Raw genomic sequence first — 12812 nt, forward strand, 5'->3', positions numbered from 1 at the left:
TTGATAAATAGCTTTGTTTATGCTGTACAACTGTTGTATAAAAGCAATATTACAGGTTAGAGCCCAGCCGTCACAGCGCTCAACAGCGCCACTGTGGTCGAAGGCTCGGTAAAAAGTAATATCACCAGCACCGACTTCGGATGAAAAGAGGCATTTATGAGCAGCGTTGAGGTTTCTAACCCCAACGTCGAGAAGCTATGAACCCTTCTTCTCAAGTATGTGGCTTTGAAATGTTTCTGTGACACTTGTGGAAACGTCCATATCGCTGATTTAGACAGCTTGGGAGCCAAAGTCGCAGGCAAGTCTATGTACGGAGATGGGACTCTTTCTAGGGTAGCATAGCATAGAAAGAGGAGAAACAGGGCTACTTTTGACCGTGCTCAAAGACACTTTACAAACACAGGATAAAACAACTTTAATAGCTTTTGACTGTGCTTAAAGACACTTTACAAACACAGGATAAAACAACTTTAATAAAGAGAGAAATGATTAAAATAGATGAGACAGAGAAAAAAAAGACTATGGCCCCTATCGTTGCATCAGCCTATAAACTGTGCGCAGCGCAGATCAGCTTTTGACTGTGCTTAAAGACACTTTACAAACACAGGATAAAACAACTTTAATAAAGAGAGAAATGATTAAAATAGATGAGACAGAGAAAAAAAAGACTATGGCCCCTATCGTTGCATCAGCCTATAAACTGCGCGCAGCGCAGATCAGTGGGCGTGGACCAGCCCACTCGATATTTCATTTATTTATTCGCACAACACACAATACAGGTCATCATTTGGGTCATCAATGACACCCTAATAAAGGTTTGTGTGAGTGCCAGCCTGCCAGGTCTCCCAAGAAGCTATTTAAAGCTTATAGCGGGAGCCTGCGCAGGAAGGTGGTCATCTTTATGGGACACAAATGGGCATAGATGGCAGCATATAACAGACATAACATGAAACAATACACTACATAACATGATACAATACAATTACACACAACATAACAATACATACAGTAAACAACATAGAACACAACGTAAACAACAGAGAAATACACAGTACAATCAACAAACGAACAACAAACGTTCCCAGATCAGTAGTGAGCTATAAGTATGAGTTGAGCAGTTTTACTTTCAGTTTCTTCTTGAATGTGGAGATAGATTGTGCCATTTTCAGGGTCTCATCAAGCTTATTCCAGATCTGTGGGCCCCTAGTGGTGATGGTTAAGCTAGTGCATTTTAAACGTCTTCTCTTGCCAAAAATAAGATGTGTGTTTCTAGTGTTATGGGTATGAATGGGAGAGCTGACTGGAATAAGCTTAGATAGTTTGGGGTTTAAATTGTAGATAACTTGATACATCATGGAAGCATTTTGATGAAGGTTGAAATCAGCAAGCCTCAGGAGGTCATAGCGATGGAACAGGGGACGTGTAGGAGTATTGAAGCCTGACCAGGATATGGCTCTTATAATTTTTTTTTGTAGACTTTCTAATTTTTTGAGGTGACTTGGGAAAGTATTGCACCATATGATATTGCAGTAGTTTATATGTGGTTCAAACATGGTTTTATATAAGATGAGAAGAGCAGACAAGGGAAGAAAGTAACGTAATTTGAAAAATAAGCCGACATATTTGGACAGTTTAGACAACAAATGATCAATATGACATTTGAAGTTGAGTTTCTCATCTATGAGGATGCCTAAAAACTTAGTGGAATTTACCCTTGTCAACTCCTTTCCATCTATCTTGACACAGATGTGATCAACTGTAATTTTGTTGGAATGAAATATGATAAAGTTAGTCTTGCTGATGTTGAGGGACAGTTTGTTGCATTTGAACCAGGTATCCACTTTCAGCAGTTCAGCATTGAGTAAGTCTTGGAGCTCAAATGAGTTATTGTGGGACAAAAATAGATTTGTATCATCAGCAAATATAACTTTGTATAATAATTTAGATGAGTTAACAAAATCATTGATGTACAGGATGAAAAGCAAAGGCCCCAAAATTGAACCTTGGGGTACCCCATATTTCATATCCAACTTTTTAGATTTATGATTATTTATATCAACATACGATATCTTGGTGTCGGCGCTACACGCAGCCTTAAGCATTACAACCACGCCTTTTAAGCGTAAAATTATGCACAGTCTGCTCATTGGGGAAGTGCAGTAAACGAATCACAAGTAGAGATGCTGCGATCCGATCATGTGATCGGATATCGGCGCGATATCAGCCAAAAAACATGGATCGGATCGGATCGGATTCCAGCGAAAATGACCGATCCAAGGCTCCGATATAAGCACTCCATTCCATGACTCCGCTCCAGGATTTCTATCCAGCATGCAGCAGCAGCAGCAGCAGCAGCAGCACACAGAGGCCGCGTTGAGCCTAGGATGGCCAGTAGTGATGCGCGGGTCAGGTTTTTTTAAGGCCCGCCCCAACCCAACCCATCATTGGAGCCAGCCCGCCCCGCCCGCCCCGTTAAAATATCTGAAAATTCCGAACCCAGCCCAACCCAGCAGCCCGCAACGGCCAATTTAATGTAATATGTCTCCGGACGCAGGAGAGCAGCAGAGCTTCCAAGGTGTGCAAAGCAGCTAATAACTGTCTCTCTCCCCCCTCTCTCTCTCTCTCACACACACACACACACACACACACACAGACACTCACATCACATGCTGCCGTGCGCGACAACAGTTGTAGCCTAGGCCTGCTCTGGATGAGTTGCGCTGCTGCTTTCATGTCGGTCTTTCTTCAATTAATCCATGGTCTTCAGATAGCGCGACCGACTACGCTTCCCCAAAGTGCGGATGGCGTGACCGCGCAGTGTTTCAAATGGAGGTAGCAGGTAGAGGTAGGCACTAGGCAGGCTACAGAAACAGTTCTTATTCTTCCCCATTTCTTTTAATTACCTCATGCGCTCTCAATTGGCCATGTTGCAGTAGTAGGCAAACGTAGTAGTGCAGCAGGTGCGCACACGGCTTGCAGATACGGCTAGACTCGCTGTCTGATTTCTTTTAATTACCTCATGCGCTCTCAATTGGCCATGTTGCAGTAGTAGGCAAACGTAGTAGTGCAGCAGGTGCGCACACGGCTTGCAGATACGGCCAGACTCGCTGTCTGATTTATTTTAATTACCTCATGCACAGTCGAGTCCACAACAGAAAATCTGCGGTGGCATTATATGGACACTTCAAATAATAATTACAGCGAATAATCCTTCCAAAATGTTTGTTTTGAGAGCACATAGGCTACCTCATTGAAGCGTTTCTTTACTCCATGTAGGCTATAGAGAGTGCAGCAGGAGTCTGTCTGATTGTGTGTACCTACATGTGAGAGAGAGTTAACGTCTTTAAGGTTAATTACTCTGCGTGTTTCATTGCTCTAAATTATTTAATAATGTTGCTTTGTCACGGGCCATATCGCCCAGCCCTAATTTGATTGTTATGTTTTAGTTTTACATCAAATTAATTAGATGAACTAAATCGTTTACATACTATATTACCAAAGCACACACATACATACCTAACCCTAAAAATGTTTGTTGCCTGCTAGCTATCAGACAGAATAGAGAGACTTAAATATGTGCTGTATCGGTATCGGATCGAAATCGGTATCGAATCGGGTATCGAAATTTGATCGGAATCGGATCGGTTTTGAGCTAAAATATCGAAATCGGATCGGAATTGAAAAATCTCGATCGCAGCATCTCTAATCACAAGCTTGCCTTTTTTTAAGCTCCAATTCCACGGAGCGATCCAGTAAAGCCAGACAAGCCAAGCGCTCTGCTCCCCCCTCCCTTTAATCCCCATCTATCTGTCTCCATATATAGGCTATTATTCCATAGTATTATGCTTCTCAAACCAATCTAACTGAAGTTTAAATACTGCAAGCATGTAAATACGCTACACTATAGCAAGATCAAAGTGAAAAGAATGTTCTAAACGCATCAGCTAGAAAAAAATAGCGTATCCCTATGTCATGATGAGATTAGATTGGTGAAAGTTTGTCCAGAATGATATCGTTTTCTCTCCCCTGCTGCAGGTAGGATGATGCACATAAATATAGCCTACATTATGGAAAGTCATTGCAGAAATGTGTTTTTATTGTAAAACTAAATGTGAAGTAGGGCCAATTTATTGGAGCGGACATCACAGTATAGGACATGACAGTAGAACCGTGTTACACTGTCACTTATCTAAATCACGTTAAATCTGCGAGGGATATATATAGGCCCAGGATGACATATATGTTTCACATAGGGTTGTGATTTGATTTAGCGATTTGATTTTGTCCAATATTGAAATGTTCCACAATTGCAATTGTGTTAAGAGAAACATTATTTCGATCTACCACTTACCCTATTTAAGCTGATTTGGTTGCTATTTCTTCTCAAACGGATTCGCCTCAATGCGACACAATGCATACTGGGAGATTTCACATCTGTGGCTTTGTGCCTGTCTGCTGTCGGCTGTCTGATGCGCGAGGGAGTGAGAGAGAGAGAGAACCGGCAAACTTTTTTTCCAGCAGTCGTATTGTGCCTGTCTGATGAGCAAGAGAGAGGGAGTGACACAGAGAGAGGGGGGACAGAGAGTCAGATGGCAGAGGAGAGCTCCACGCAACCGGCGCACTGAATAGGCCTGGATTTGAAAAGCGCTAAGCACTAAATTAACGGCAGGGCGGAAGATATCGTTAGGCCGGTATTTAACACATTGAGTGCCAAGGACGTCTGTGGACGTCCTAAAAAAAAGTAACGTTCAGTGCCAAGGACGTCTGTGGACGTCCTAAAATCATAATTCATATTATTCCATAATTCTGCTGTTTAAGGTCGTACCTAGCCAGTGAGCATGAATCCCTTCAAGGGATCACATGGCGCCACCTTAAACATCGACACGGGAGCTGCGCCACCCACCTCAGATCCTTTACTTTGTGCAGGAGACAGCAGGGAAAGACGTGATCAAAGGGGAAACCGATGCATGCTTCAGCCAGAGCCGTATAGATTGCTCTGTCTGCAGCGGACAGTTGGCTCGGCTGCATCCGCGCTCAGTTGTGGGGAGCTCTTCTGCTTCTATCTATCTCCACACGATTCCCTGCCAGAAAGCCAGCATATGAAGCCGAACGGCCAAACCTTTTCGTTCAGTCGCGTTTGGCATTTCCTTGTTGCGCGCTGGGATCCGTCCGGGGCAAAAACGGAGTCTGTGAGAAAACAGACTCTGTGGTGTGGGGAGGAGCCCGCAGCTCAGAGGTGGAGAGAGGGGGGGGAGGGGGAGGGGGGGCTGCACAGAAACCACACCACGCCACCACATCAGAAAACACCAGCCAGAGTCAGTGAATGTGCTCGAAATTAGAGTGCAAAAGGTATTCATAAAAGTGACTATATCTTGAAAAGTAAAAAAAAACGGCAGAAAACCCTTGAAAGTGCACTTTTTTCAGAGGCTGTCATTTCATAATGGAACTGTCTAGAAACAAAATGTCTTCTTTGGAAGAAGCAGGAGTGTTCAATGTTTCATTAAAGTCCAGCGCTGTCAATATAGCCCTAATAGAAAAAATTCTATAGCTGTTTTCAACTGAATGGAAGTGAATCTGGCACAGGCTCCAGACAATTTTACTGAAGTGCTGTGGCACTCAATGTGTTAAGGCCGAAACGCCCATTCTGGCCTATTCTGGCACTGTGCCACGCCTGTTTGGCGTAAAGCCATGTTGCTATCTTCCCGAGGCAGGCGCAAGGCACGTTTTTTTGTGTTTAAGGCCAGTTTTTGCGCCTAAGGCCTGTGGGAGAATAGGGCCCTATAGGTCTTAAGCAACAGTGAAAAGGTGGTTTTGAAGGCTTTTTTGGAAAGATGACATGAAAGACTGCGTTTTGGCCTGTCAGATGTGACTGGGGAGGGCATTCCAGAGGGAGGGGCGGCTGCAGCAAGGCCTGTTTATTCATGTAGGCTACATGTTATAGTTTTAATGTTTAAAGGGTGAAATAAAAAAAATTGGCTAAGAGCCAGAGAAATGTCTCATTCAGACTCCATTATCCCGACGTCAAATTGCCGCAATTGACTGATAATGTGGTCAAAATAATCACTGAAGATATTCTATTGATATTCCTTGAGGGGGTTCCAGGAGGTCCCCAGCCAAAAGGGGGTTAATTTATTTTCGCTATAATTCCATTCATAAGTAACACAATGACTATTTTGGTCATGGGTTTTATACACTTTCTGTAATAAAACATCTAAAAGCATTTTCTTCCAGGGGAGAATTCCCCCGGACCCTCTGGACAGGATCCAAGGTTCACCCACCACAATCTTTCCAAATCCTGTGGGAAACAAACAGTTATTGCATGTTTGTGTTTTGCTACATGGATAATATTTTATTTATAATTAAATTGAGCATTGGGCCTTTATAAGAATGGTTATTTGTATAATTTCAATTGTCACACTCTCATGATAAATGTCAAGGTCAAGGTCAAGGTAAACTTTATTATCCCATAGGGAAATTCAGGTGGTCAAAAGGTGCAAGCATGAAAACATATAGAAACATAATAATAAACCATAGATCACATGAGGACATCGAAGGTGCAAAAATAAAGCATATAAAAGCATAAAAACATTAAATCACAAGACCTAAGAAATCCAGTTTTGTGCACTACATGTCTCCATGTACACACACACACACACACACACACACACACAAGATAAAACATGAGGCTACAGTGCACTGTGCATACAGGTAGTTATCATCGCCCTAACATACTAAAAAGGAGGGAAAAGAAGAAAAAAACAGGCTATTAAGTTTTGCGTTTACTTTTTGTGATGTCCTGTTCATTCAGCATTCTGATTGCAGATGGAATAAAGGACTTGCTGAACCTTGTGGTTCTAATTTTCCTTTGCAGCATCCTTCCTTTGCCCCGATGGCTAAGTTGGAACTTGCTGTGTAAGGGGTGAGCAGGGTCATGGATGATGCGCTCGGCCTTGCCCAGAATGAGATCTTTGCACAGCTGGGCAGCAGACGTCTGATCACATCCGATGACCCTGCTTGCCAGCTTAATCATGCGCTGCAGCTTAGCTTGATCTTGGTTGCGCATGTTCCCAAACACACAGATCAGGCCAAAGGACAGGATGCTCTCAAGGATGGCCTTATAAAACAGTTGCAGGATGTAACGGTCAACATTAAACAGTTTCAGTTTTCGTAAGAAAAACAATCGCTGATGCAGCTTTTTGACCTTGGCAGTAGCACATTCATTGAACTTCAGCTGGTCATCGATTTCTATCCCTAGATATTTATAGGTCCTAACTCTTTCAATAGACCCTTCTCACGGGGGCCATTTTGTGTCGAGAAGCCAGGGTAAACACAGGTGCAAGCAAAACACTAATGAGGGTTTCCAAATCCCAATCATGGAAGTTGGAAACCCTCATTAGTGTTTTGCTTGCACCTGTGTTTACCCTGGCTTCTCGACACAAAATGGCCCCCGTGAGAAGGGTCTATCGGTGCCTCGTTAACAAGGGTGGGTGGAACTTCTCCTCCACTCCGCCTGAAGTCTATGACCATTTCCTTTGTTTTGGTCACATTGACCTGAAGGAAGTTGTCAGAGCACCATTTGCTGAAGTGCTCCACCTCTTCCTCAAAGCTACTCAGGGAGGCATCGTCAGATTTGAGGAACCCCACCAGGGCTGTATCGTCTGCATACTTAAAGTAAGTGTGAGTGGAGCCTAAAGCTGTTAATGTTTGAGGTTTGTTCATTAATTGGGGAACAAACGTCGCAAAAACCCCTGTCCGACTACTTTTTCTAAATGTCTGGCTACTCAGAAGTTTGGGGAACTCCCTGCTGCAGCCTTATCTCCGGTGTACAGAGCCATCGTCTGACACATTTGAATGCCATCTGTTTATGTCACTCTTGTCTTGCCAGCCAGCTAACTGGCTAACATGTAACTTTACAGTCACTCAGTCAGACACTTTCTGGCTCTGCCAGTCTTCTAAACAGGGCCACAGACATCATTGGTTCCACATAGTGCTGCCTTCAAAAGACAACTCAAAAAACGATGCCGTGCTTATATATATATATATATATAAATTATAAAGTCGGCCTGAACGTTTTTATGATTTTTATAATTGTTTCTGTATATATTTCTGTATTTGTTTCTGTTTCTGATATATATATATATACAGTATATATATATATATATATATATATATATATATATATATATATATATATATATATATATATATATATATATGAACAATATAAAAAAACATTCAGACCGACTTGATAAAAAATGATAAAAGTGATGAAAACATTCACACCGACTTGATAAAAAAATACAGTATATATGAAAACATTCTGATGTCGAGTCTGTCTCTCTCTGGGATGCAGCTCCACCCCTCCAGCTCAGTAAACAGCCTGTGCTTTCCTGGTTCACACAGACACACAGTTAGGGCACTGCACACAGTGGCCCAATTCCAATCCGCCCCCTTACTGCCTCAAGCCCTTAGAGGCGCGTTCACGTGAAGGGAGTGAGGGCTTAGGGATGTCCCACGGTGAAATTGCAAAGTGAATGAGGGCTCGGAGTGAGCCCTTTCTGCCCCCTTACCGTAAGGGAGCAGCTGTGGCCACTTACGGAAAGGGAATTCTCATTTCTCATTTATTCGGATCCCCATTAGCTTCCATGAATTAATTGACAATGAAACATTACATTAATAGGGATTTCAAATTAGACAAAAATATTATATCAGAGGAATGCAAGTAGTTATTTTACACAATCCTAGAATAATCATCGATCATTTCTATTACAATTGCAATCCACAACTTTTTTGATGAATGAGAAATAGTTTTACCGAATCTGTATTGTACAGTATTGACATTGTGTATAATGTTGGGTGACATGTCATTATTATGCTTATTTTAATTATAATTACACATGTTGCAGATTGCAGATTTTGCAGTAGGCTACATTTATCTGAGTCATTTATTTGAGTCTATCCCTCAAAGCGTCTTGACAATAAACAATATATAGCGAACCCCAAACCTGCCAGAGTCAACATCATCTTGTCAAGTGCAAAGGGCTCTGCTGTCCCAATCCTCCTATTTATCCAATGTGGATCCCTTCCACACTTGATGACTCAACCACTTTCAGATGGCGGCCATTAGAGGGACTGAGGGTTCAGGGCTTGAGTCTTTAGGGGCCGGATTGGAATTGGGCCAGTGACACAATTATCCACATGAGAGCATGAGAAAAGTAAGTGATACAGTGCTGGTTGAAGGCCTAACCTTCTGTTTCTTAGCAAGAAGAAGTCTTCATAGATCTCCAGTCTGGCTCTCTCTGTCATGCAGCTCCACACCTCCAGCTCAAACAGCTGCTTTGCTTATCGTTAAAACTCCGACGCTGGGAGGGGGGGTTAACGTGACTTGATTGTTGCAGCTTGCGCATTTCCTCGTTAACGAGGAAAAAAACAATCAAGTCACGTTAAACCGGACCTTGTACCCATAATTATTTTACAGCGGGGCATTCAAAAATAAGGTGGATATCAATCAATTTAAAAGCAATTTCACGGAAGCAAGCAGGACACCCTGTCATTCACACCTGAAGCACTCTGTTTTTGTGTCCCTCCCACTGACCCAAATAATCCCTCCACGAGGTATTGGCTTGTTTGCAGTGTTGCCAGATACCGGCCGGTATATGGTGAGTTTCAACCCTTATTTGGTGCTGCAGAGGGCCACCAACCTGGCAACCACGCAGATTGTTTGACACCGCAGTGAGGGAATGGTTTTGACAGTGATTGAGTGATTGTATTATTTATATCAGCTGCGAGCCGCGAGCCGCCAATTAAAGTGTCTAGAGCCGCCAATCCCCGCCATCATCTCGTGAGCCGCGTCTCAAGGATCTAGGCTCTAGACTGACCAATCAGAAGCAGCTAAAGACGAGCAGTACTAGCAAGTTAGTTTGTCACACCTCGTGTGGAGCTGTTTGACAGTGTTACCAAACTATAAAATGACAGGTCAATATTCTTAAAGTATGCCCATTATAACTCGGGGGATTTAAGTTGGGGTTACAATTAATTGCGTCGGGACATAATTTACAGGACACAGTGTCGTGCAGATTTTAATTTGCAGGACTTTGTTTGATGAATTTTAAAGGACAATGTCCTGCAATTACGGGACAACAGAAACCCTGGCCGTGCTATGCTGTGGTCATGTTTCCAAGTTGTTTTGAACACAACACTGAAAAAAGACAACAGCCTTGAAACTGAGCACGGCATTAAAGATTAATTGAATGATTGAATTCTGTATTCGCACACATGCCCCTTTTTGCATTTTACAATTCGTACTGTTCTAATTTAGTAGCAAAAGAGAGTGAAATGCTCACACTGTCCAGCCCTGCACACACTATTTGGAGAGTGTAGTAACGTCTCCCTCTGTCTCTGGCACCATGTTTGGGTCAGTGGTGGTTGGTGTAGTAACGTCTTCCTCTGTCTCTCAACTCCCCATTAAATGGGGTTTTGCAAGTAATCTCTACAACCCAAGGGAAACTGGGTTGTAGAGATTGTACAACTCTACCCCAGAGAATGGGGACATTTTGAAGCAATTCCTTTCCATTTAATGAGGTGATTCATAGTAGAATGGGTGGTCTCTGGCAGGATGTTTGGGTCAGTGGTGGTTGGTGTAGTAACGTCTTCCTCTGTCTCTGGCAGCATGTTTGGGTCAGTGGTGGTTGGTGTAGGCATGGCAGGCCGGGTGAGGATCAGAGACCTGCTGACACAGCTGCCTGGCAGCACTGCACAGACCCTCACTCTCAAAGGATTCATATCCAGGTAACAACACACACACACACACACACACACACACACACACACACACCAGTGCCTGGCAGCCCTCCACAAACTCTCACTGCCAAAGGATTTTTTAAATCTTTAAAATGAAGTTCAGGTTTTCATATGGTATGTATTGTAAGGTGGTATTTTAATTAAAACTGATGCTGTGGGGAGGAGATTTCCCCAAAATCTAGTGAAAGGCCCCATTAAATGGGGCCAAAAGGGGTACGGTGGCGCAGTCGGTAGCGCTGTCGCCTCACAGCTAGAAGGTCCTGAGTTCGATTCTCGCCTGGGACGCTGTGGGCGCTGGAGTTGTGACCCCCCCATATCTTCAGTGCCTACTGCCCAGGTGGGCTATCTCGTCGAAAGGGCCTTTCTGTGTGGAGTTTGCATGTTCTCCCCGGACAAGCCTGGATGGGTCAAATGCAGAGGACATATTTCACCGGCCACCTGACGCATGAGTGTGTGTTGTGGCCACATGCATGTGTTGTAGTGTGTTCGTGTGACAATAAAGACGGGCTTCCATCTGAAATCGTGTTTTTTTTTATCAAATGTGGGGGAAAAGCCATTCAATCATCACACAATAAGATTCAGGGTTAATCCTAATCTCCAATTATATTGGTTGTATGTCCTAACTATTTTTGTTTTACCAAATAATAAAAGGTTCCCTTCTAATCAATAATAAATGTAACTAAAACAGTTTGTCACGTTAAGTTTAATTAGTCAGTCAGTTTGTCACGTTAAGGTTAATTTATGGTAGGGCTGTCAGTCAGTTTGTCAAGTTAAGGTTAATTTTTGGTAGGGCTGTCAGTCAGTTTGTCACGTTAAGGTTAATTTATGGTAGGGCTGTCAGTCAGTTTGTCAAGTTAAGGTACGTTTATGGTAGGGCTGTCAGTCAGTTTGTCAAGTTAAGGTAAGTTTATGGTAGGGCTGTCAGTCAGTTTGTCATGTTAAGGTAAGTTTATGGTAGGGCTGTCAGTCAGTTTGTCACGTTAAGGTAAGTTTATGGTAGGGCTGTCAGTCAGTTTGTCACGTTAAGGTAAGTTTATGATAGGGAATGTCACCGAGAGTTACAGGTGAGCTTACAACCTAGAAGTGTATGGATGCATCGGGACCAGGGTGGTAATTAAACGGTGGCCACGGTGGCCATGGCTGCCGTTGCCCCTCCCTCTGGCCGCAATGCCCTGAGATTCCTACGGCCAACTTGGCAGCTGTGCCCTGCCCTCAAAGTTGCTTTAAAAAGCAAGCGTCAGTGTGGCTCGGTGGTGGTTCTGGTTCATTCATGTATTGTTAGCGTTAGCTACTTAGCCAGGTGTATTATCTGGCTTTTTAACAACTGTAGCTACTATCGTCTTTCCAGAACAATGCAATGACGTAAGAGAGTGCAGCAAATGAAAGAAATACGTTTGCAAGAGTCGGCAGCAAAGTGCATGCGGCTGGATGACTTTATCAAACGGTGGGTTTATATATGGTTCAACTAACGTGGGGCAATGTTAACACTACGTTTGTCATCTCAGTTCGACCCCCACCCATCCATTTCCACTAACGTTAAACTGCAACCTATTTTATCTGCTGAACAGCAATTTTGGAACATGGCATATCTAGCTACATTATTATATTCTTGCTTGCAGATATCGTTAGCATCATTAGCATAGCCTAGTCTAGTGTGTGTGTGTGTGTGTGTGTGTGTGTGTGAGAGAGAGAGAGAGAGAGAGAGAGAGAGAGAGAGAGGGCTTGTTGTAGGCTATAATACAATCCAATACTATTCTTTGTTTAGATTGATACAGAACGTCACTAACGACATGTTTTGCAGTCAGAGCAACGTCAGTCAGGCTCACGGAGCTGCACAGAGACAACATGGGGCAGAAGGACAGGAGGAGAGACGAGAGGCACAAGGGGAGACACAAGCCACTTTTTTCACACAGAGATTGCGCAATATTGCCGTTCAGAAGGCCCGCAACGCCTCAGCCTTGCCACAGAAATTGCGTTCACACAAAACCAAGCAGCCCCACCATATTTCCGCC

General features: G+C 43.3%; 1 protein-coding gene across 1 annotated transcript in view; it reads left to right on the plus strand.

Annotated features, from left to right (window-relative positions):
- The window catches only part of blvra (biliverdin reductase A), a 73783-nt gene that overhangs the window by 7453 nt on the left and 53518 nt on the right, over window positions 1-12812 (plus strand). The window contains exon 2 of the mRNA XM_083653898.1: window positions 10669-10788. Coding sequence (XP_083510024.1) covers window positions 10670-10788 — 119 coding nt within the window. The 5' untranslated portion in view covers window position 10669. The remainder of the gene's footprint in view (window positions 1-10668; window positions 10789-12812) is intronic.

The sequence above is a fragment of the Poromitra crassiceps genome, assembly GCF_964638095.1.
Source record: "Poromitra crassiceps genome assembly, chromosome: 17".
NCBI classification, from domain to species: domain Eukaryota; kingdom Metazoa; phylum Chordata; class Actinopteri; order Beryciformes; family Melamphaidae; genus Poromitra; species Poromitra crassiceps.